This window comes from Aspergillus alliaceus, assembly GCF_009176365.1.
Source record: "Aspergillus alliaceus strain CBS 536.65 unplaced genomic scaffold BDW43scaffold_11, whole genome shotgun sequence".
Lineage (NCBI taxonomy): Eukaryota > Fungi > Ascomycota > Eurotiomycetes > Eurotiales > Aspergillaceae > Aspergillus > Aspergillus alliaceus.
The window spans coordinates 615,410-637,328 of NW_022474694.1; the positions used below are offsets into that span (position 1 = coordinate 615,410).

Consider the following 21,919-nt stretch of genomic DNA (forward strand, 5'->3'; position numbering starts at 1 on the left):
TTTTCTCCTTCGGACATGGTTGGACATGGAATCCCTATGCCTTTTTTCCCATTTGATTACTTGCGAGCTCAGTTAGACTAGTCCAACATAATAAAACTCACTTATCTCGGGGATTAAGTAAGACATCGCATACGATCGAATAGAAGGGTTGAAGAAGAGGGAATTGTGAAGTGGTCGACAAACAAGAGAAGCAAACAAATGCAGGGATTTAATTTCACGGTGATGTCACGGGAGAGCTTTGGCCTCTCAGCAAACAACCCCCGCATCAGGACATCAGCTTTCCTCCGTCCTCACCTCTTCTCCCATTCTCCCCAATTATTAAATACTCCGTGGTTACGATTATTTGTGGTGTGAGCTCGAATTGATTTCACTTTGTCTTCACGACCCTCAGTAATAAGGTTTTGTACCTGATTGGGCCTTATCAGTTCCTGTCAGCTGCCGGAAATGGCATCTTCTCAAGCTGCGGGTAGCTCCCCACCAGACGGTACAGGTCAGTCCTCCAGTGATGGGTAGCTTCCTCAATTCCACTTTATCGCTGAGATTTTTCTAGGTGTTATACAGCTGGACCCTTGGCTAGAACCCTTTCGGGAAGTTCTAAAGCAGAGGTTCAATTTCATCGAAGGTTGGGTCAAGACCATCAATGAGGCGGAAGGAGGCCTGGAGAAATTTAGCAAGGTAACATATCAATTGATCCTTGCTTGCTTTAGTCTAGGAGGGTTGCGATTCTTACTAGACCTATCCGTACTGGCCATGTATGTTGACTTCAATCGCCTTTTAGGGTTACGAGAGGTTCGGTCTCAACGTTCAACCCAACGGTGAGATTGTCTATAGAGAATGGGCTCCAAATGCCGTGGAGGCGCAACTAGTTGGAGACTTCAGTATGTCTAGCTACGTGGAGGGTCCCATTCGAGGAAGCAATGCTGAGATTGACAGACAACTGGGATGTTACGACCCACCCAATGGCGAAGAACGATTTTGGCGTCTGGGAGATTACAGTGCCAGCAAAAGATGGTGCTCCGGCTATCCCCCATGGTAGCAAGATCAAGGTATACATCCAAATACTGAGCCTTGTGGTGTTGTTCAATATAACTTATATTGTCCAGATAACTATGGTAACCCCCAGCGGAGAGCGAATCTATCGAATCCCCGCGTGGATCAAACGTGTGGTGCAAGATCTGGATGTGTCACCAACATATGAGTCGGTCTTCTGGAATCCACCCATCGAGAAACAGTATAAGTTCCAGCATACTCACCCGAAGAAGCCTGAAAGTCTTCGGATTTATGAGGCCCATGTGGGAATTTCATCTCCCGAAACCAAGGTTGCGACATACAAAGAGTTCACTGCTAACATGCTCCCTCGAATCAAATATCTGGGCTATAATGCAATTCAGTTAATGGCCATCATGGAGCATGCCTACTACGCCAGCTTCGGATACCAGGTCAATAACTTCTTCGCAGCGAGCAGCCGCTACGGTACACCTGAAGATTTGAAGGAGCTCGTTGACACGGCCCACAGTATGGGTCTTGTAGTGCTTCTCGATGTTGTTCACAGTCATGCATCAAAGAACGTGCTTGACGGATTGAACATGTTTGACGGCACGGACCACCTGTACTTCCATGGTGGTGGAAAAGGTCGACATGAGCTGTGGGACAGTCGATTGTTTAACTACGGTAATCATGAAGTTCTGCGCTTTCTTCTAAGCAACTTGCGCTTTTGGATGGACGAGTATGGCTTTGACGGTTTCCGCTTTGATGGTGTCACAAGTATGCTTTACACTCATCATGGAATCGGAACGTAAGTACCCGACCGTCTCACCAATGCTACCCAATTTTGACTAAAAGTATGCAGGGGCTTTTCTGGAGGATACCATGAGTACTTCGGTTCTTCTGTTGACGAAGAAGGTGTGATGTATCTGGCACTCGCCAACGAAATGCTGCATAACCTCTATCCCGATTGTATTACAGTGGCGGAAGATGTCTCTGGGATGCCAGCCCTCTGTCTACCGCACTCCATCGGCGGCGTAGGCTTTGACTACCGCCTTGCCATGGCCATCCCAGACATGTACATCAAGCTCTTGAAAGAGAAGGAAGACGATGAGTGGGACATAGGAAACTTGTCCTTCACATTGACAAACAGGCGCCATGGCGAGAAGACGATCGCCTACGCAGAAAGCCACGATCAAGCGTAAGTGTACCAACCCACAAACACATCCTACCAAGCTTCGTTTTCTGATTTCTTGTCAAGGCTTGTGGGTGACAAAACACTCATGATGTGGCTATGCGATAAAGAAATGTACACTCATATGTCCGTCCTAACCGAGTTCACCCCTGTCATCGAACGAGGCATGGCCTTGCACAAGATGATCCGACTAGTCACCCATAGTCTCGGAGGTGAGGGTTACCTCAACTTTGAAGGCAACGAGTTCGGTCACCCAGAGTGGCTCGACTTCCCCCGAGAAGGAAATAACAACTCCTTCTGGTATGCACGACGCCAGCTGAACCTAACCGAGGACCATCTCCTGCGATACAAATTCCTCAACGAATTTGACCGCGCCGTTCAATTGACCGAGGAGAAATATGGTTGGTTGCATTCACCACAGGCATACATCAGCCTCAAGAATGAAACCGACAAAGTTCTCGTCTTTGAGCGTGCAGGGCTTCTTTGGATTTTCAACTTTCACCCAACCAACAGCTTCACCGATTACCGCGTTGGTGTCGAGAAGGCAGGCACGTACCGTATTGTACTCGACACCGATGATCCAGCATTCGGTGGGCTAAAGCGCAATATTAAGGAGACTCGATTCTTCACTACTGATTTCGCATGGAATGGCCGGAGTAACTTTCTTCAAGTCTACATCCCCACCAGGACCGCGCTGGTAAGATTCGTCCCACTCCTGACACAGAAGTTCCCTAGAGAAAGGACCGCGCATACTAATTGTTTCTCATCACAGGTCCTAGCATTAGAGGAAACACTGTAATACCCCTGTATCTTTGGGGCATTTGCGAGTACACCTTTCGCTCTAGTAAATCTAGTAAAGCTACCATCCACAACAGCAGTTGCTCGCCTGTCTCTTCCTAGCTTCATAGTTCTTGATTAAGATCATTTGCCTGTCCTTAGAAATCAGTCTTTAGAACTCAGTCCTTATATAGTCATCTCCAAGACTTGGGCATTACAATACTAATCCTTCGTATCAGGAAACTTATAATGTCAATCGAACTGTAAATAGAGGATCATCACCCATCGCATATGTACCAGATACCTCCTCCACAGCCTTAACTTCCTCCATCCTATCAACTATAAGCCCTTAGGCCAACAAGTGTTCTTTACCCCCCGTTCTACCGAGCAGCCGGAATCGACACAGAATAAATAACATAAACAATCTAACCCCAGAACTAGAGATACACCCAGAACGCGACAAAGCAACACACAAGCCAAAGCCTGTTCCAATATCTTAAAAAACCCCCATCCACATCACAGCAATACATATCCCATTTACTAAGGTCACAACCTCACCCAAAGTCCCAACACAGAGCACTCCGTAGATCTTTAAAAGCATGGTTATATCAGGAGTCTGCCTTCAGCGCTCCGCTATCCTCCGCGCAATATGGCCATCAGCGCTAGTCTGCTTCTCTTTGTAGACATCGATCTGGCCAACATTCTTACTCCGCTATGCTGTAACTCAAGGTGTGACAATACACGAGTAGTATGTAACAGCCAGTAACGATAAGACGCTACTAGAGAAGGAGCACATTTTATGAATCGAAGTTATAGCCACGAACATTCTCCAACACGACACAGACACAACACAGCAGACATAGATATAGATGCTCGCTTTCTCAACACTCCAGCATCCACCAAAAAAAGGAAGGCCCAATGCTAAGTCTAAAAGCTTGGAGGAGCTGCGACATAACTATTATATATATGTATGTGTATGTAGTACCATGTAATCCTTCTTAATATCCTGCTAGAACATGCTCGATACTGGATGGGTTCCAGGGAATCAATCTTCTTCCAAGACCTGCATGTTCCACTATGAGAAACTGGGTGATCAAAATCAACCACGAGGGAGTAAAGGCAAACGCCCGACTTACAGTTACTTTCCAGTCTCGATATTACTGTTCTTTTGTCGAGGAGTATAATACAATGACCCAGGGGCCTCGCCTCTGAGAATGTATTGGAATCACCGTCGATATTATATAGTTGAATAACCGGCTGAGAAGACTCCTACGTAGTCTAGAACTTCACGATTGTCATCATATCTCATCTACTGGACACCGATTGGCGATCGGTCATGTCTTGTTATATGGTTAATACTTATTAGACATACAGACAGCTTCAAGTGCTTACTATCGATACTGCATAAATCGCTAAGGGCCGAAACAAAGACTCTTTGACATAGCAGGCAAGGTGAACATAACTACGGCAGTATAGATCTACAAGCTTTACGGAAAAGGAAGGCAGGTCTTGTCCAACAAAAGAAATGAATACAATTGTCCCAGCCCCGAGGGTATCAGGCTGAATGTGGTCGTTTTAACTTACTTACATGAGCACGTAGTGTAACACAAGTCCAGACGATTAATCCAGACTTTTAAGGTGGGTGTAATAGTGCTCCCTTCCTTTTTCCTTCTGAACAGGGAGGATAAGCCTTTCGTTCAACTCCCTTTTCTCAATTCGAATACTGTACACGTATCGACAGGAAACGGTAAACTGAAGAAAGGAATTCCATGTCTAACGAAAAAAGTAAAGGGCGCTTAAAAACAATATTACATTTAGGCCTTGTTCTCGAGCTCGGCCAGGAGCTTCTCACCCTTGGCACGGGCAGACTCGAGGTCACCAACCATGTAGAAAGCAGCTGTAAGACATGGATTAGCACGATTCCACAAAAGTTATGGTAGATATCAATAGAACTTACCCTCAGGAAGGTCATCACCCTCTCCGTTAATGATGGCCTTGAAGGAGCGGATGGTGTCCTTGAGGTCGACCAGCTTACCCTCGATACCAGTGAAGACCTGGGCGACGGTGAAAGGCTGGCTCAGGAAACGCTGAAGCTTACGAGCACGCTCGACAGTAAGCTTGTCAGCCTCAGACAGTTCATCCATACCCAAAATGGCAATGATATCCTGGAGGGACTTGTACTCCTGGAGCATCTGCTGGACACGGGTGGCTGTGTCGTAGTGCTCCTGGCCGACAATACGGGCGTCGAGCATACGAGACTTGGAGTCAAGAGGATCGACAGCAGGGTAGATACCCAACTCGGAGATACCACGAGACAAGACAGTGGTGGCGTCCAAGTGAGCGAAGGTGGTGGCGGGGGCAGGATCAGTCAAATCGTCAGCAGGGACGTAGACGGCCTGGACGGAGGTAATGGAACCCTTGGTGGTGGTAGTGATACGCTCCTGCATACCACCCATGTCGACGGCCAGAGTGGGCTGGTAACCGACAGCAGAGGGGATACGACCCAGAAGGGCAGACACCTCAGAACCGGCCTGGGTGAAACGGAAAATGTTGTCAATGAAGAGCAGCACATCCTGACCCTCCTCGTCACGGAAGTACTCGGCAATGGTCAGACCGGTAAGGGCGACACGGGCACGGGCACCCGGGGGCTCGTTCATCTGACCGAAGACGAGAGACACCTTGGATTCGCCATCGAGCTGAATGACACCGGTCTCCTGCATTTCGTGGTACAGATCGTTACCCTCACGGGTACGCTCACCGACACCAGTGAAGACGGAGTAACCACCGTGAGCCTTGGCAATGTTGTTCTGTGAAGGAAGGGTTAGAACGGAGTGGAGAGTGAGAAGCTTTTAGCTGTGGATATACATACAATCAACTCCTGGATGAAGACGGTCTTACCGACACCGGCACCACCGAAGAGACCAATCTTACCACCACGGGCGTAGGGGGCAAGCAGGTCGACGACCTTGATACCAGTGACGAGAATCTCAGCCTCGGTCGACTGCTCAACGAACTCAGGGGCCTCAGCGTGGATGGGGGCGAACTTGGTGGCCTTGATAGGACCACGCTCGTCAATGGGGTCACCAGTGACGTTGATGATACGGCCCAGGGTGGCAGGGCCGACGGGGATAGTGATGGGAGCACCAGTATCGCGGGCAGCGGCACCACGAGTCAAACCCTCGGTACCTGAAAGAGTAAAATGTCAGCCACAATGCCGGATTCGTCGTGGCCGCGTATAGGAGAGCGGTGAAGACAGGACGAGAATATATCGACGCCCACGCCGGCACTTCCTAGGATAATAGAAGTAAAAGTGTGACTTACCATCCATAGCAATAGTACGGACGACGTTCTCACCCAAGTGTTGCTAGTTTCGGTTAGCTACTTTGACTTGATGTCATTCGAGCTCCTCGGGTACCTACAGAAACCTCAAGGACGAGCTTCTGGCCATTGTTCTCGGTCTCAATGGCGTTAAGAATGGCAGGGAGCTTATCGCCCTCGAACTTCACTGTAATCGAAAGTTAGATATCGTATTTTGAAACAGTCATTGGGTCGTTGTTGATGATTTTTGAGATGGAATTGAGGCCAGGAAAAGATTTTCGCGTAGCCGGGTGGTAGGGTTTCCGTCGGGAGCCGCGAACATACCGTCGACGACGGCACCAATGACCTGGTGAATCTTGCCGGCAGCAGCGGTCTCAGTGCTGGCCAGTCTGGTAAGGGAAGGGAGGCCATTGATCTTGGAGGGAATGCGACGGGCGACGGGGGTCGGCCGGGCAAAAGCAGCCCTCCCGAAGGTCCGGGCAAGACCGCTGTGAAAGGGAAAAACAGCTGTTAGCAAGCGGGGGGGAAAAAGTCAAAGGGCCGACAAGGCAATATTTGGTGGCGTAACACACCTCTTGAACATTATGATAGTGTTTAAGAGCGAAATGGGGATAGATGAGGTCAAAGGGACGAGAAGATGGGGAGAGGGAAGAAAGAGGGAGGGAAGGGAAGAGGTTGAGGTTGAGGTGGACACGGGCGACTGTGTCCGGTCTTAGCCTTTCCGGGGCGGTTTTGCCGACGATCCCGTGATGTACCGAGCAACGCGCAGAAAACATGGAAAAGAGCTGCATCAGCTTCATGGTTGCTAGGCGATTGTTCTCTTGTAACACCTAGTATAATCCCTCCAATATTTTAATCTGATGGATAAATTGTATACGTCTTGTCTACGCCAATACAACCCGTGGACGGATCTGTTTCCCGTTGGTTGTCATGGAAATTTACACACAAAATGAGGAGCTTCTTGGCAGTCTTCGGATACAAGGGAGTAATGAACCCCATCAAAAATGCCATCTGTCCAGCACACTATCCAGTAGAGCCGTGACTAGTCAAGAGCATGACTATATGCGGCTCAAATCAATACGGTGAATAAATAAACACTTCATAATGGGTATAGACCCAACTGTGACAGTTTTATGTCTTGAAACCCACATGCGGCCTTACACCGTAAGGAGTGATACTCCTATTTCGGACGAACGCCAGCATAAGGGAAAAAAAAAATTCTGACGTGTTCCCGTGATTCTCCATCAAGCAAGTTAACTAATTTACTCCGGGGCTTGATGGACATTCCACAACCACGAGTAAAATGCTTCTTTGAAATACATACAATAACATTTTGCTATGACCTGAAGAAGTGATTGCAAAAGATTACGGTAATAAAAGGAGAAGAAAAAAAGAAAGGAGCTAATTTATTGCCGCGGGTACTGTAAAGATCACAAGCGTTTGCATACATAATATAAGCACCTCTCCAACAACCGTCATGTAACTCCGGCGTAAACATCACAGTCGACAATTGTAATACCAACCATTCTCCGGGCGAAGAAATTCCAGTAGTCCTTAGGGAAATGATCATCGCTATCTACATAAAAAATTATATATCTATACCCGACATCCACAGATTTTTGATAGATGGTTACTACCACTCACAACGATAGATTCTATGGCTACAAAGGAGATACATTGATTATGGCACAGTACGAGATACAAGTCTTTTGGGCTGACATTGGGCGAAACAAATAAGACAGAGGCGAAGGGAAGTGCGCACGCAAAGATAGGCACAGAACCGGCGGCATCAGAAAACGGAAGGTGGACGGCGATAGGTATCCATTAGATACCCAGCACATCCTATCCAGCTTGTCCAATTGCTATACCTGGTCCGCCCGGGTCACCGGCCTACAATCTATGACTTCTCAGCAGGAGGGCTCTGAACGAAGCCCTTGCCTTCGTAACCCTCGGCGCTGACACCATAGATAGGGTTGATCTTCTCGGCCTGTAGTGACAATTGTCGTCAGTATCCATTTTTCAGAGCTACTGCAGACTGAGGGATCTCAAGTGGGAGTAATCTCCACATACCTTAGCGTATTCGTTGGAGGCCTCCTGCCACTCCTTGCTCATGGTCTTAGGCTGGGGCTTAGCGAAGTAGTGGATGGCGTAGAACAGGGCGACGGAGACGGCAGTGAGCTGGACGACCTTGGCGAAAATTCGGAGACCCTCTCCCTTAGGAGCCTGTGCGCGAGGGCCATGAGGACCAAAGGCAATCCAGTAGGCTAGAATGCGGGGGAGGAAAGCTCATCAGCAAAATTCTGATCGATCGGGAGCAGCGGGGATTGTGTGGGGAGGTAAAGCATACCGGCCTTCTTCTCTTGGAGAGTCATCTGGTGCCAGTCAACCTTCATACGGTCCCGCAGCTGCATCCACAGCTCAGCCTGCTCCTGAGGGGGCATAGCTTCCCAGCGCTTCTCGATACCGGCGAGTGTGGGATTCGAGATGGCGTGCTCGGAAGCGGCGCGGGTCTGCTGGGGAGCGATAGACTTCTTTACAGGCTGAGGACGGGCATTCAGGCAAGCCATTGGGCCCGAGACAGTACGGTACGAACGAATAGCAGTGGTGGGCATAGCCGAACTGCGAGCAGCAGCCCGAGAGATAGACTGAATGAACATTGTGTGGGAGGGCGTGCGCGCGACAAAAACAGACCAATTGAAGATCAAATACACTCTCAGTGAACGAGAGATGTGATTCCTCGATTTTGAGGATGAATTAAGGTGGGATGGGAGCGGAGGAGGTGATCGAGACTTCGCGATGGGAAACGAAGACGTCGTTCGACTGTGGTTTGAGGTGGAAAGTCGAGTATCCGGCCGGTTAGGTTAGTCCGTTTTGCCTGCGCCCTCATTGGTCCACGTCCCAGACCGTCCCGACCTTTGCACCCTTCACTCAAAACACCTGATGCTTCCATCCCTATTCAATATAATTGGCTTTTCTTTTCCCCCCAAGGCCATCTTCAAATTATAGTCAATTATCTAATTGGTGAGGGAACTTACAGAATATCCCAATTGTTGTGGATTTGATTTTCCTCAATTAACCCATTTTCTCTCTCTACAGTGCTACCAAGATCAGTCGTACTGGGTCACCTGACGGGCAATCTCGGGATCATAACACGACCTATCAGTCTTACGCAAGGACCGACATCAAAGGATATATTAAAGATGGGGGTGACGTCGTGTATTCTACTCTACACCGATCCTGTGAAATCACACCCCATACCAGGCAGCAATATTCTGTACAGGTAAACGCTGACAAAAAAAAAGAAACCCCCTCCCCAAAGGTTCGGTCACGGAGAGTGCCACGATCGCGCAAAACGATGATACGGTCACTATGGAAGCAGACAAGTCGTAACGGTCTCATATTGAACTAGAATTTGTGCAGGAGAATGTCATTGAATTGTTTCGTTCCGAGACACTCCGTGAACTGGAAACGGAGCGGCGCAGTGTAATAACCAGCACACACAAAGCTCACCTGGCCCGGGCCCAGCCGGCGCCGTTACTTATTTACCAGCCTTTCCGCCGCTAGCTTCGACCAGAATAGTCTTCCACTCAATGTCGGACTTGTCATCAGCGTGAATGGAGGTGGGGATGTTAAGAGCGTTCTTCAAGTTCTCCCGAGTGCTGGCGTAGATCATGGACCACTATTGTATGGGTTGTCAGCGGCGGCTTTGATAGAAGAGGGAAAGAGAGGGATAGGAGCGTACGAGAGTAGAAGCGTCACTGGGAACCCAGGAAATGAAGACGATCTTGCTCCTATACAGCGGCACATTAGTAAGTTATCTTTCGTGAAGGACACCACAGCTGCAATTATACCTCTTGCCTTCGCCACCACCGAGATCGTACTCGACATCGTAGGCTGCGTAACGAGGGACTGGGTTGCCCTTGGCATCGCGGGCCTCATCGAGCTTGGTGCGGAAGACCTCATAGTCGGGTTCCGCAGAGGCTTCCTCGACGACAACCTCCTTCTTGTTATCGGCGATCTTGAAGATGATAAACTTGAGCTTCTTGCCCATACGGAGGTCATTGAATGTGTTGAGACACTCATCGGTGATCGAGACACTATTTGTCGGATGATGTTAGTCTCATTTCCGAACTTCTGGTTCATCCTGATTTTCAAGCTCTATTTAGATGTGGGCTTCGATCATCAACATACCCAGATGCGAGCTACAAGATCACCAGGCACATCGAGTCAGCACAAGATCAGTCGTCCACAGAGATGAAAGATGGGAGTATAATACATACCGACATGGTTGCGGTGTGGATATAGAAATAAACAAAAGCCGAAGTTGATAAGCTGGCTGCGCCGGCACGCGATGTCAGTAGCTATTTTCCCCTGATTTTAGTGGCAATTCCCCGTCCATGAAGAACAACGCCTGTTACAGCTAGAGAAAAACCGTTCGATCTGAGTTACTTACCAGAGAAGGAAAGGATTGCTCCCGAAAGGTGTCCACGGAGGTCTGGAGGTAAACGAAGCTAACGGAGACGAGTTTCGGGTGAGGGGGTGAGAGAGGAATAATAATGGGGGATGGAGATAGAGGGGCATTTGGTTGTTGTGCTTTGCGGTGTTGCGCCGCCGGTGGGGGTGGTCTGGTCACGTGATATATCCGTCGCACCACCAGGCCGTGTTTTCGTCATAAGTCATTTGCCCCTGAATATTCCAGCAGTAAAAATGAGTATGTGGTTGGAATGTCATCCGAGCTACTGTACTGAGGTTGCAGCCTGCAGCATGTTTGTCCGTTGTATGCACTTACTGCCAGTGTTTACGGAGTACTCCCTAAGGTTCTTCATGGGACTGCCTATTCTCGGACACGTATTCCCGTTCGTAGTGTGGGGAACTTGTCTCAATACTAGATTGTAGAGACTTAAATAGATCTTAATTATGTTGGCAGGGAATAACTTTTGTTTCTTTTTTTATCAATTTTTTGGTATAACTAGTTAGTTAGTTATTGGGTCTTGATGACTAAGTCCCAATTGAATGGACCGTATCTACTACATGCAACCATGGGACTTCAATCCAGCGAACCAAGTTTGCACATATGTTTAGTATTAGTGATACAACCCTCACTTACGGCTTTTTAATTTTGCAAGCATGTCCTCTACATAGACACAATTGCACATGCTCGCCGTAACAGTACAATGTCTACAAATACTACACGGTCGGCTCTAATTACTATATTGTACTCGAACAGATAGTTGATACTTGTCTAAGTCGACAGCACTACAGGAAAAGATGACATCCAGGTAAGAGCGACTAGATTGGAAAAAAACTAGGTTCTAGCCACGGTCTAGAATTTGGTATATACTAAATCATACTTCAATAGTATGTACTGGAAGATCCCGATGATAAGGAGAAGAAAAAGCCCTAATGCCCCCTATTCGATGGTATCGCCGTTTCGAACGTCGACTCATCATTAGTCGAACCTCTAGAGTTAGCACGCTGCACCTTACATCGGAGCAGAGGGCAGTCGGGTAGAAGTAAATGTTATGTATCGATAAAGAAACAGTATTTGAAGAAGGGGAGAGCAATCTACATTGCCGTAAAGGGGTATATGAACGAACGAATAGGAAACATATCGAGTGGTCGCGGAAGTATGCCTATGCATGGTCCGCAACTGTGATGGAGAGACGTGAAAGAATCAAACCTTTGCGTCATGGCGTGTTCGGAAGCAATTGGGTGTCGTGTTGTCGATAAAACCATCAGTGAAAAATGATGTATGCGAGAGTCTCAGGAGCATGGCTAGATGGAAGCGTACGTGTATGGTGGCCTTCGATGCCAATACGCACAAAATCCTTTCCCGCTGATTCCGCAGCAAACGACATCTATCAAACAGCCCCGGCGAAGGTCGTGGGTGAAAAGTGACAAAAAGCGCTATCGTAATAACATAAACCGGCATTAGAGTTAAGGACATCGTGCTCTCCAGCTAGGGCACGAGTAGCTGCTGATTATCATACGCCATCATCACCCTGTCCCCCATCGATAATTTTTCTCCAATGCTGAGGTAGACACACACAGACGATGGGGAATGCCTTTATCTCTCCGGTTGGCGAAGGAGAAGCAATCGGTCTGTGTGAGCCATTTGACACACCACTGTCGCGTTGTTCTCGATGCCGGGTATCATAGTCCTCTGCACTCTCTGGGACTCGAATACCAGTCGCCCAGCCATCATCCCAAATTCCAATTACCTTCAGCATCTCTCCTCGCTCCAGACCAAACTCGTCACCCGCTCGTGGTTGATACGCCCAAAGGACGGCAACCTTGTCCCCAGGATGAATGTCGTCTTGTGAGTAATAATCATGGAATGACGACATTTGCTCGGACTGGCCACTGGCTACTCCCTCAGGGGATGAGTATTGACCACCGATGCCGGAGCGAGGTGACCCATCACTACCTGCGCCAGCCAAAGCCGATGCGCTAGATAGCGAGGCAGTACGTTTGCCTGCGGTTGGGGGTATCTTCTTTGACATAGCCCCGGGACTCGCCCCGTAATGATCCGAATTAGAGGAATCGCTGTATTTCCCAGCACCAAAGAGGGCCCCAGAATTACGAGAGCGTCCAGGTGAATAGCTAGGGGCCTCACGCAGGGCTGACATCCTGGCCACTCGTCCCCCCGGAATTGGCGCAAAACCTTGCTGGTTGGGACTAGGTTGCATTGGAGAGAACCCCTTCCTTTGGGGGTTTGGCTGATTCAGAGCGTTGTCATTTCGAGCCCTTCGCTTTCGTCTCCAGCATATTAAAGCCAGCGCAGCTAGTGCCGCTAAGAGGGCCACTCCAGCCACAGCTCCAATCACAGCCCCCGCAATTTGGCCTCCCGAGAGATGGCCGGACGACGCCCCTGCAGTCGGACTAGATGTCGATGTGAAAATGGGCGGGACGGCCGATGAGGTGGGGATCGTCACGTCTTTGCATCGAGTCGCGGCGTTCGAATTTATGCAGCAAGAATCAGTAGAATTAGGTGAACTTGCGCCGCAGAATCCGCACAAGCCGACCAGATTCGACCCATATCCACATTCGGTAGACTCGTTGTCAGCTCCCGAGATGCAGGTCACAGTTAATGAATCTGCGGGAAGAGCGCACACGGTAAAGTCCGAACGGACTTGACTCATATAATTACCAGATCTTTTGGGGCAAAGATCAGGGTTAAGTAAGATAGTTGCCTCGCTTGTAGCCATCAATGCCTGTCCCAGGTGGTTAGAAAAGAAAATACGGCACTGGCTAGGCAGGGGAGCACTAACGCAGGTATCGGCACAGAGCGGTTTGGACTCATTATCGGATAGATCGCAATCTTTCTTCGAGCTTTGAACAAGCCCGCTGCATATGGCGCTAATAGTGTAGCGCGCATAAAATTCATCAGTATCTGTGAGATTAGCACTTTGGCAACCCAAGTAGTTGACATATCTGGTAAGCAGGATAGGTTAGATGAGCCACATGTTAGCGGACAAGGAAGGCCTACTTCTGGGTAACGTAGCGTCCTTTGACGTAATCGCTCAACTCCTGGTCAAATTGCTTTACGCTTGTTACATTCTGCATGAATGGGCTATTAAAATGTCAGTTCAACCAATCCGGGGTGTCGCAGGGTTTTGACTTCCGCGAGACGTACAAATCCGTGTAGAGACTGGAGCTAGTTGATATTGAGGAACCATTCCAGGCGGGACATTGCGTCGAGCCCTTGAGAGATATGCAGGTTGCCATGTCAGCCTGCGACTATACGATTGTCTTTCAACAGTTCGATAGTCCCAATGGCAGTGGGGAGATTCTGTCCAAGACGAAACTGAGATGCAGGCGTGCGGTTGAAGACCCTCACTCAAACTGTAAGTCGGATGTTCAGTTCAGCCAGGGATTTAGTTGGCGGATACTCTCATGTTGGTGCTAGCTGGCGACTCTGTATTCTCAATTCCGGGGCGAAGTGTTCGGAAAAGTTTAGAGGGGGGGGGGGAAAACGTTTCGACCACTGATCGAAAAGGACTGGAAGCGCGTCAAGCTGTACAAAAAGGAGCGAAAGGGAGCAGGGTCCGAAAGAAGAAACAAAGCGCACAAAAAGGTCAGCAAAAGTCGACGGGACGAAGAATTGAAGTGAACGAGTGGCCTAGTCCTGCGAAGAACGGGAAGAAACACAAGAGGGAAGAGAAAGGGAAAAAAAGAAAATTGCCCCGAACAGAAGAAGGTAATGGGCTAGAAGGTCGTGGTTTCCAGATCCTGGAATTATTCCTTGCCTGAGGAGCTCAACAATGAACGGCACAGAACCAGGCTGAGTAACCGGCAAACGGTTCGGAAGCTTTCCAACCTAGGTTGGGGTAGTCGTAATAATATCACGGTCGGTCGATCGTGTCGCAAGGGCACAGGCAAAAAAGCAAGGCTAAGTTTAAGCCTTCAAGCAAAAGGGGGGAAAGGAAGCGACAAAATGGGCGGTTCACAAGAGGGTCGGCGTCGTTCCAATTAAACTAGACTCCACTCGTCACTAAACTTCGTTCGTCCAACAATTAGTACCTATATGGAATGGTGGACTAGAACATTTGAAAGACTGCCTCCGCAAGGTTTAGGATCCCGATCAACTGGTGGTGCTGCTGCTGCTGCCGCCGCCGCGCCCAAATTAAACTTGACTAAACTCACCAACAAGATCCACTTTCACGCGAACGGGAATCGAACTTGATGGTGGTCCGACTAGATTAAAGGTTTCAAGAACAAAGAGTATGTGATAGTATCGATCGACAGTGCGATATGAACTCAATGTTTATTTGGAGATATTCTTGGGAGGGGAAATCTGATCCTTAAGATATCCCGGAGAGTAGAATGTTGTTGACCAGTCGAGTGGAAGACCAACCGAGCCAAAGACGACTGCAGGAAAAGCAAAGTTTACTCACATTGAAGATACTAAACTCCGTGCTGGAAGCGGTACAGTACATATAAAAACTACAGGGTCAAGTCCGAGACATGATAGATAACTGTCCCTCCCATTCAACATTCTGACGTGGCACATGGAGACCATCAATGGTCATTTCATGACCAGCCGTCGAATATTCTTGCGCTATTTCTTTTTTTTCGCCCCGTTGGTGTCCAATACAGCATCACAGGTGCCAGATCACCAACACCTATCCAGCGATAGTAATCTGTGATCGCACCGCAGCATTGATACGGTGAATTACCTTACCTGCCTCTGTTCCTGGCTTAGGGTTCTAAATTGTCTTGTGATGAAGTTTCCTCTTTCATCAAGTGGGGCTGCATGGCGTTCCAGACTACAGGACGGGTTGGACCCTTGGGACTGAGAATTACTATGCCGCCGCTTGCTATAAAAAAGAGGAAAGAAAATATTTTTCAATCCATTCTAATTTCATTGGAGAAAATAGTATACACTAGATGTCCTCATTAAGCTTGACCAATTTTCAGGCAAATCCCATGGTATGGGTGTCTTACGCACTATCTGTTTGAAAGAGACAAAAGACTAGACTGATCCCATAGATACAGAGACGAAAGAGTATAAAACCAGCGTGGTACCTAGTGCTATCGATAATATCCAACCCTTGAGGCCGGTGTTTCGGAATCTTTCTTCTAGGCTTCTACTTACCCAGTGAGGTGCGCAGCAGCTGAGCTGGCCGATCACCATCTTAGCCTCTCGAGTGACTTGACATACGAGTAAGACAACACCATGTTTCTGCATGATCAGGCACATTTGTTCATCGTGAAACTTTGTGCAGTTTTTAATTACTTCTATGCAAACTGTGGAGACTCCCGTATAAATCTACGACAGGCCCATTTGTGGGTCAGTTTATTTTCCTTGCTTCGGAGACTCGAAGGCTCGACCGGCCCTTACCTAGCTAGGCCAGAGCGAGGGATTACAGCCCTTGAATATGAGAAAAGTATCCATGTAAAGAGTGTAAGGGTAATCATAGGGAGACTAATTGCACAAACACACCAGGATACTCCACATCCATCACATCCACCAGACTTCTTAAAGTGGATCTCTCCCAATTTAATCAAATCTCAAGCGAACTATCGGGGAATTTTTCTTTTCTCGTCCGTAGTTATCATAATCGCGCTTAGTAATAATATACTGTAGAGTCAGCCATACAGAATAGATGTCGCACCCATTCATATCGTTTGATCTATTTCATGATAGACATCTCAACAGATATATATAGTACATAATCGATAGTATAGATTTGTGTAAGGTACTGCGCTCTTGAGTCTCGATGACGGACTCGAAGAAAGTTCACATGAGTCACAAAGTATATACCACACATTGAGTATATCATATCTCTGAAAAACTGAATTAGAAATGTATGGTCGTTGATGAGAGAAACGGTTTTCCTTTTGAAAAAAAAAATGAAAAAAAGAGAAAAAAGACACCCGATATTTAACGCAACTTAGTATTGAATTGGGCTTTTTACGTCGTGTAGTGAGTGGTGTACATAACTATATAGCACTACGGCTAATATATATATTCTTGGAGGAACCCCCCCTGCGATTGCCCGTATCGTACTAGTAGAGGGGAAGAGAACATGCGCATAAGTTCTCAATGCGAAGGAGTAACTGTGAGATAGAAAATGATACTCCAAACAAATTGAACCATACTTCAAATATAAAGGCACTTATTTGACTGCTTGAGATATCCCATTCGTCAAGGATCAGGTGATCGCAACGACGTCATCTGACCCGCAGGCATCTACAGTTGGAACTTCTGCTGCCGTCATCCAAACATCTACAATCTACTATCAGCACCTACTCACTTCGTGATACATTACTATAGAATACATAGCGCGCGCGTCTCTGCCATATTGAAGACTTGCATGATAACAGGCCCATCCAGATAGCACCTAGTTACCGAAGCAATCATGTGCGGTTCAGACATCTTCCTGGCGATTCTCGCGATATTCTTCCCACCAGTCGCAGGTGCGTATCGGCATCCCTCTAAATCAGTTGCCTGCCCCACTACTTTATCGTGCCCCCATCACTTAGATGTCAGACTCCTCGCTAACCCTACGCAGTGTGGATCAAAGTAGGCATCTGCACGGCCGACTCGATCATCAATCTTGCCCTTTGTTGCCTCGGCTATGTACCAGGCTTATTGCATGCCTGGTACATCATTCTCAAGTACCCAGAACTGGATTTTGATGATCCATATTACCAACCCATCCCTGGAGAGGCCCATCGAAGGGACGTCGAGAATGGCCACGTGACATATTACTACGTCTCTCACCAACAGATTGAGAATCCATCCCAGAGAAGCTACGGTACGGTGGCGCCAGCTCAGGCGGCACAGAACCCCTCACAGCAACAGCGACAGCCTACTCCTAAGCCCCAGGGTGAGCCCGCAGCCGGTAGTAGCAGCGATCAAACACAGAGTGATTCACGGCCACCACCCACGTATGCGGAAGCCGTCAAGGGTGATCACAAGGTTCAGGACTGAATATAATAGACAAGCATGGAAGGCTTTAGGTACTGCCATCTGTTTGTCACCTATCGGGATCACTGCTGTGTGTAAGGGCCGCTTGGGTTGCGGTATGACCGGTTGTAATTTTCTGTACTTTCTCCAGATTTATAGGTCATGAAACTATTATTTGTATGGGCTAGCTTACGTCTAATGTCAAGAGATGAAAAGATATCGTTTGTGTATTTTCTTATCGCTATGACCCTGGTATGTGCTTCGGACTTAGTGATAGATCCGCTCCATTCTATGTAGAACCGCCGTCGACAATTCAAATCGAAAATTCTCATAGATACGTACAAGTAGATAACTGCGTATCATTACTGGAGCCATTCTCATATATCCAGACATATTGCATGGTGGAATGAGCATACCCACGCCACAATCACTTATCGTGTTTCTTATCAGAAACCCGAAGAAAACCGCAGGCGATTCGATTCCGCCGACTTTCCCGCCTTCCCTTTGGAATCCACTCCCCAACCACAAACCACCTGACAGCCATTCAACAAACGAACCAGCGCCTGGTCAGGTTCTCGTGGCCCTTCAAACCGGCCATGCAGTCCATGCCATTGCTGCTCAGGCAGTCTCTCCGGTCAACTGCCACCTTCACAAGGCCATCTCGTCCGGTCCGATCACCGCTTCTTTCCGCCGTTGGCCCGAAGCCTCTTCTGGCTGGTCAAGATTTACGCCGGCAGTTTTCAGTCTGTGTACAATGCCAATTCCGATCGCATCCTGCGTTGTACTCATCCAATGAGGCGGACAAATTGAAAGATGGAAAGACCGCTGAGCAGTGGGCGGACAAGGACCAGCCTGCCTCGGCTCTGCCTGAGGAGAGCTCAACGATTCACCTCAAAGCGGGGAGCTTGGAGACTCCTGGTCTTCTCAAGGAGGGGAATGAGACTGTGCACATAAAACAACAGGGGGTAAATGGTGATGTTAATTCCCAGGGAATCGAAGGCAATGGCCTGCCGTCTTATCTGGAGAATCGCAGGTCCCAGCTTTCAAAACAATTTACAAACATGATGGATAACCTTCAATCCAATGTTTTCGTGGCGGGCCAGCGATTGAATGATTTGACTGGATATTCATCTATTGAAGCACTCAAGAAAGATATACACACCCAAGGTATGAATCAAGTGAACCTGCCCCCTTACATACTTCTGTTCGGAGGAGAGTTACCCGGCCGCCTCTACTGACCGCCAATCTCCCCAACAGAGGACCGAGTTCGAGCAGCCCGTCTTCGAGTCCGTGAAGCCAAAGATGCTTACGCGGCCGCCATCAACAATCGATCAACCTCGCAGCGTGAAGTCAACGAACTTCTCCAGCGGAAACATGCCTGGTCGCCGGCAGACCTGGAACGATTCACCCATCTCTACCGTAACGACCACACCAACGAAGTAGCTGAGAACGAAGCGCAGGAGGCTCTGACAGCAGCGGAACGTGAATCCGAGGAAGCTGCCGCGCAATTAAACAAAAGTATCCTTTCCCGGTACCACGAGGAGCAGGTCTGGTCGGACAAGATCCGTCGGATGAGTACCTGGGGTACCTGGGGTTTGATGGGCATGAACGTTCTTCTCTTCCTGATCTTCCAGATCGCCGTGGAACCCTGGCGCCGGAAGAGACTGGTCAAGGGCTTCGAGGAGAAGGTTATCGAAGCTATAGAGAAGGAAAAGACGATCAACCACGTTGAAATCCTGGCTCCTGCTGGCACCACCCAGCAAACCCCCGCTGTGCCCTCTACCGCCGACTCATCCGCTCCTCTCGTCGCGGCTGCCCCATCCCTAGCGGCCGAGGACACAGCCTCTGACGCAGTGATTTCAACCGAAGTCACAGACATCGCAGACTCAGCGACTACTGCACCCGAAACAACACTACCCGAAACCACAGCACCTAACACCCCGAATGCCCTGAACGATCTTCTCGAATCCGCCAAATCTCAACTCGCGCGCCTGCCTCCTACATCCGTTGAATCATGGCGTCAGTATATCGGCGATCTTTTCAGCGATCGCAACATCGTCCTCACCCAACGGGACCTATCATCCCTCGCTCTCCAGAGCGCGGCTGCTGGTGCAGCTATTATGGGCCTAGTGATTGCTCTTATCCGACCGCGGTGAATTGACTGCATGTAAGCGTATCGAGCTAGATGTGCCATTGTAATTAGCCTACCATTGTTTGAAATACTGTGTATAAACGTGGTATAGATGTTCGCATAGAGCATTTGTGTAAAATAGACTTGAATGAATGATTATCTATTGCATCTAGGCATTGGGTCACACCGGCAAATGTTCGTATGACCGCTGTTTCTCGCATAGTACTTTTAGATAGATGAGTTGGCGGTCGCTTACCGCTAATTTGGTTATAAGCTTTTATTAGTAGTATCGTGCCATTATTCTCCATGATATTCAACGATATTAACTTTACGTTACTGATAGATCAAAAGGCCAGAGGACGGGAAGAACGAACAAAAGAAATCGCATGTCAATATACCCAGAAAAACAACTATGTAGATACAAGTAAAGGAGGTACAGAAGGTATACATCTATATGTCAACCATCTCCTGTTTTCATCGATACTCTCCTCAGTCCCTCTAAGGCGTTGGAAGAACAAGATGAGCGGGGACACGGTAAGGTAGCCAGTGACAGAAAGGTTCTATACCCAGAACAAAAGGAGCAAAAGATCCCGAGGACAATGAGTGATACAGGCTCTAGGAGCGAAAAAGAAACGGACGGGGGGTGTTGTTGAAAGTAATAGAAACACAAGGCTCAGTTTTTCTAATCGATCCGTATTAAAACAAGGTCTCTTTCATCTTGACAAGACACAGAGAAATTTCATCTAAAGTGCAGTTACAAACCTTCACTCTCCTATCCCCTTCAACGTCGTTTCCCGTCCGTCGGATAAACCGCTCGCTCAAATAGGCATTGTTTGACTCGCTTAACCGATGATGAGGGTGTCCTCGTCGGGGAAGCTGTACTGAGGAACCTCAAGGTTCAGAGGGGCGGGACCCTTCCTGATACGGCCGGAGATGTCGTAGTGAGAACCGTGGCAGGGGCAGAACCAGCCGCCAAAGTCACCAGATTCACCGATGGGGACACAACCAAGGTGGGTGCAGACACCTAAAGCAGACGCAAATGTATTAGATATCGGCTAAAGTATATATGTAGCCGTTCCGGATCATATCACATACCAAGCATGACAAGCCACTCGGGCTTCTGAACACGGTCCTCATCAGCCTGAGGATCACGGAGAGACTGCCATTCGATGGAGTTGGCTTCGTTGATTTCATCCTGGGTACGGTGACGGATGAAAACGGGCTTTCCACGCCACTTGATAATGACCTGTTTGATATGAGATCAGCCAATCATGTCACACAGAAAGCGGCTTCGTAGGGACTGTCTTAACATACATTCTTGCCCTCAGGGATAGAAGCAAGGCCGATCTCAACCTTAGCCTGAGCAAGGACGTCGGCAGAGGCGGACATGTTGACTAGGAAGTCTATTGGTGAAAATGTCATCAGCCATACGCTCCGAATGATCCAATCCGCCGATTATCCAAACAACCCAACTATCCCAATTCCATATTCGGATACATCGCCGTTCTTCCTTTTCAATCGATAATGCCCAGGGAAGACCTACCCTGAACAGTAGCCTTGGCACCGACAGCAGAGGCCAGACCGAGGGAGCCGGCCATGAAGTAAGAGAAGACCTGGTTGGAGCGTGGGGACTTCTTGGAGGCATATTTGCTGAAATCAGGGACCTTGTAGTTCGAGGATTCCTTGGCGCTGGTGAAAGGGCTGTCGAAGGAGGACTTGGACGCATCAGCGACTCCCCTCCGCTGCTGGCAGGAGGCCATGGCAGCGCGGGCAGTGGGCAGCTGTTGGCGGGCGCAAGCGCGCAACAGAGAGCTGGAAGCGGAGGAGAGAGACATGGCGGACAAAGCAATTGCAGTCAATTGCAAAGACGGACGACCGGTTGAGGGAGGGTGGAGGGGGGAGTCAAGGTGGACGAGGGAGGATTTTCCAGATGTTGGAGGTTGAAGTCGGAGGCGCGGCATACGGAAAGTCGAACCAGAGCTTTCGCTTCGGAATCACGGGGCGCCTCATTGGCTGATTGGGTCACACTCCGGCACTCACCTTATTTTCTACCTTGACGAGTACCCCATTGTACTCGGGAATTGTTATCCTCAATTCC

General features: G+C 48.6%; 8 protein-coding genes across 8 annotated transcripts; 3 read left to right on the plus strand and 5 right to left on the minus strand.

The window, feature by feature from the left end:
• The first annotated feature begins 267 nt into the window (after positions 1 to 267).
• On the plus strand, positions 268 to 3,256 carry BDW43DRAFT_269592 (1,4-alpha-glucan branching enzyme GLC3). The gene is made up of 8 exons (XM_032041256.1): positions 268 to 490; positions 551 to 675; positions 779 to 878; positions 934 to 1,046; positions 1,104 to 1,795; positions 1,850 to 2,185; positions 2,246 to 2,876; positions 2,952 to 3,256. Exons 1-8 carry the CDS (start codon positions 445 to 447, stop codon positions 2,976 to 2,978), a joined length of 2,070 nt encoding a protein of 689 aa, XP_031902622.1. The 5' UTR covers positions 268 to 444; the 3' UTR covers positions 2,979 to 3,256.
• Positions 3,257 to 4,770: 1,514 nt separating this feature from the next.
• On the minus strand, positions 4,771 to 6,857 carry BDW43DRAFT_309116 (F1F0 ATP synthase subunit beta; the record flags this gene model as incomplete). The annotated part of the gene is made up of 7 exons (XM_032046649.1): positions 4,771 to 4,853; positions 4,914 to 5,763; positions 5,826 to 6,142; positions 6,278 to 6,320; positions 6,376 to 6,461; positions 6,599 to 6,762; positions 6,847 to 6,857. 7 exons carry the CDS (start codon positions 6,855 to 6,857, stop codon positions 4,771 to 4,773), a joined length of 1,554 nt encoding a protein of 517 aa, XP_031902623.1.
• Positions 6,858 to 7,716: 859 nt separating this feature from the next.
• Positions 7,717 to 9,083, minus strand: BDW43DRAFT_269603 (cytochrome c oxidase subunit IV family protein). The gene is made up of 3 exons (XM_032041257.1): positions 8,622 to 9,083; positions 8,345 to 8,538; positions 7,717 to 8,261 (listed from the first exon to the last, which is right to left on the minus strand). Exons 1-3 carry the CDS (start codon positions 8,929 to 8,931, stop codon positions 8,172 to 8,174), a joined length of 594 nt encoding a protein of 197 aa, XP_031902624.1. The 5' UTR covers positions 8,932 to 9,083; the 3' UTR covers positions 7,717 to 8,171.
• A 491-nt stretch (positions 9,084 to 9,574) lies between these two features.
• Positions 9,575 to 10,875, minus strand: BDW43DRAFT_26320 (actin-binding ADF family protein). Its single transcript, XM_032040525.1, has 6 exons — positions 10,728 to 10,875; positions 10,555 to 10,610; positions 10,466 to 10,476; positions 10,126 to 10,371; positions 10,017 to 10,065; positions 9,575 to 9,953 (listed from the first exon to the last, which is right to left on the minus strand). Exons 2-6 carry the CDS (start codon positions 10,558 to 10,560, stop codon positions 9,813 to 9,815), a joined length of 453 nt encoding a protein of 150 aa, XP_031902625.1. The 5' UTR covers positions 10,561 to 10,610; positions 10,728 to 10,875; the 3' UTR covers positions 9,575 to 9,812.
• A 1,383-nt stretch (positions 10,876 to 12,258) lies between these two features.
• BDW43DRAFT_309119 (SH3 domain protein) lies at positions 12,259 to 14,002 on the minus strand (the record flags this gene model as incomplete). The annotated part of the gene is made up of 4 exons (XM_032046650.1): positions 12,259 to 13,488; positions 13,546 to 13,708; positions 13,764 to 13,847; positions 13,911 to 14,002. The coding sequence occupies 4 exons, from the start codon at positions 14,000 to 14,002 to the stop codon at positions 12,259 to 12,261; spliced, it is 1,569 nt and encodes a 522-aa protein (XP_031902626.1).
• Positions 14,003 to 16,885: 2,883 nt separating this feature from the next.
• On the plus strand, positions 16,886 to 18,214 carry BDW43DRAFT_269613 (putative stress response RCI peptide). Its single transcript, XM_032041258.1, has 2 exons — positions 16,886 to 17,197; positions 17,293 to 18,214. The coding sequence occupies exons 1-2, from the start codon at positions 17,140 to 17,142 to the stop codon at positions 17,712 to 17,714; spliced, it is 480 nt and encodes a 159-aa protein (XP_031902627.1). The 5' UTR covers positions 16,886 to 17,139; the 3' UTR covers positions 17,715 to 18,214.
• Positions 18,215 to 19,978, plus strand: she9 (putative mitochondrion biogenesis protein (She9)). The gene is made up of 2 exons (XM_032041259.1): positions 18,215 to 18,857; positions 18,948 to 19,978. The coding sequence occupies exons 1-2, from the start codon at positions 18,287 to 18,289 to the stop codon at positions 19,844 to 19,846; spliced, it is 1,470 nt and encodes a 489-aa protein (XP_031902628.1). The 5' UTR covers positions 18,215 to 18,286; the 3' UTR covers positions 19,847 to 19,978.
• Positions 19,979 to 19,987: 9 nt separating this feature from the next.
• rip1 (ubiquinol--cytochrome-c reductase catalytic subunit RIP1) lies at positions 19,988 to 21,816 on the minus strand. Its single transcript, XM_032041260.1, has 4 exons — positions 21,365 to 21,816; positions 21,136 to 21,224; positions 20,917 to 21,067; positions 19,988 to 20,845 (listed from the first exon to the last, which is right to left on the minus strand). The coding sequence occupies exons 1-4, from the start codon at positions 21,780 to 21,782 to the stop codon at positions 20,664 to 20,666; spliced, it is 840 nt and encodes a 279-aa protein (XP_031902629.1). The 5' UTR covers positions 21,783 to 21,816; the 3' UTR covers positions 19,988 to 20,663.
• Positions 21,817 to 21,919: the final 103 nt, after the last annotated feature.

Excerpts from the sequence above, each read along its gene's own strand:
- BDW43DRAFT_269592 (XM_032041256.1), top strand. The coding sequence starts at position 445 with ATGGCATCTTCTCAAGCTGCGGGTAGCTCCCCACCAGACGGTACAG. Across the intron at positions 879-933 it reads GCAACTAGTTGGAGACTTCA|ACAACTGGGATGTTACGACC; the intron begins GTATGTCTAGCT and ends TGAGATTGACAG. Across the intron at positions 1,047-1,103 it reads CCCATGGTAGCAAGATCAAG|ATAACTATGGTAACCCCCAG; the intron begins GTATACATCCAA and ends TATATTGTCCAG.
- BDW43DRAFT_269613 (XM_032041258.1), top strand. The coding sequence starts at position 17,140 with ATGTGCGGTTCAGACATCTTCCTGGCGATTCTCGCGATATTCTTCCCA. Across the intron at positions 17,198-17,292 it reads ATTCTTCCCACCAGTCGCAG|TGTGGATCAAAGTAGGCATC; the intron begins GTGCGTATCGGC and ends AACCCTACGCAG.
- BDW43DRAFT_26320 (XM_032040525.1), bottom strand. Across the intron at positions 10,066-10,125 it reads GGTGGTGGCGAAGGCAAGAG|GAGCAAGATCGTCTTCATTT; the intron begins GTATAATTGCAG and ends GCCGCTGTATAG. Across the intron at positions 9,954-10,016 it reads CCAGTGACGCTTCTACTCTC|TGGTCCATGATCTACGCCAG; the intron begins GTACGCTCCTAT and ends CCCATACAATAG.
- she9 (XM_032041259.1), top strand. The coding sequence starts at position 18,287 with ATGCAGTCCATGCCATTGCTGCTCAGGCAGTCTCTCCGGTCAACTGCC. Across the intron at positions 18,858-18,947 it reads GAAAGATATACACACCCAAG|AGGACCGAGTTCGAGCAGCC; the intron begins GTATGAATCAAG and ends TCTCCCCAACAG.
- rip1 (XM_032041260.1), bottom strand. The coding sequence starts at position 21,782 with ATGCCGCGCCTCCGACTTCAACCTCCAACATCTGGAAAATCCTCCCTC. Across the intron at positions 21,225-21,364 it reads TGCCAAGGCTACTGTTCAGG|ACTTCCTAGTCAACATGTCC; the intron begins GTAGGTCTTCCC and ends TTTCACCAATAG. Across the intron at positions 21,068-21,135 it reads CTATCCCTGAGGGCAAGAAT|GTCATTATCAAGTGGCGTGG; the intron begins GTATGTTAAGAC and ends CATATCAAACAG.
- BDW43DRAFT_269603 (XM_032041257.1), bottom strand. The coding sequence starts at position 8,931 with ATGTTCATTCAGTCTATCTCTCGGGCTGCTGCTCGCAGTTCGGCTATG. Across the intron at positions 8,539-8,621 it reads TCTCCAAGAGAAGAAGGCCG|CCTACTGGATTGCCTTTGGT; the intron begins GTATGCTTTACC and ends CCCGCATTCTAG. Across the intron at positions 8,262-8,344 it reads CCTCCAACGAATACGCTAAG|GCCGAGAAGATCAACCCTAT; the intron begins GTATGTGGAGAT and ends TTGTCACTACAG.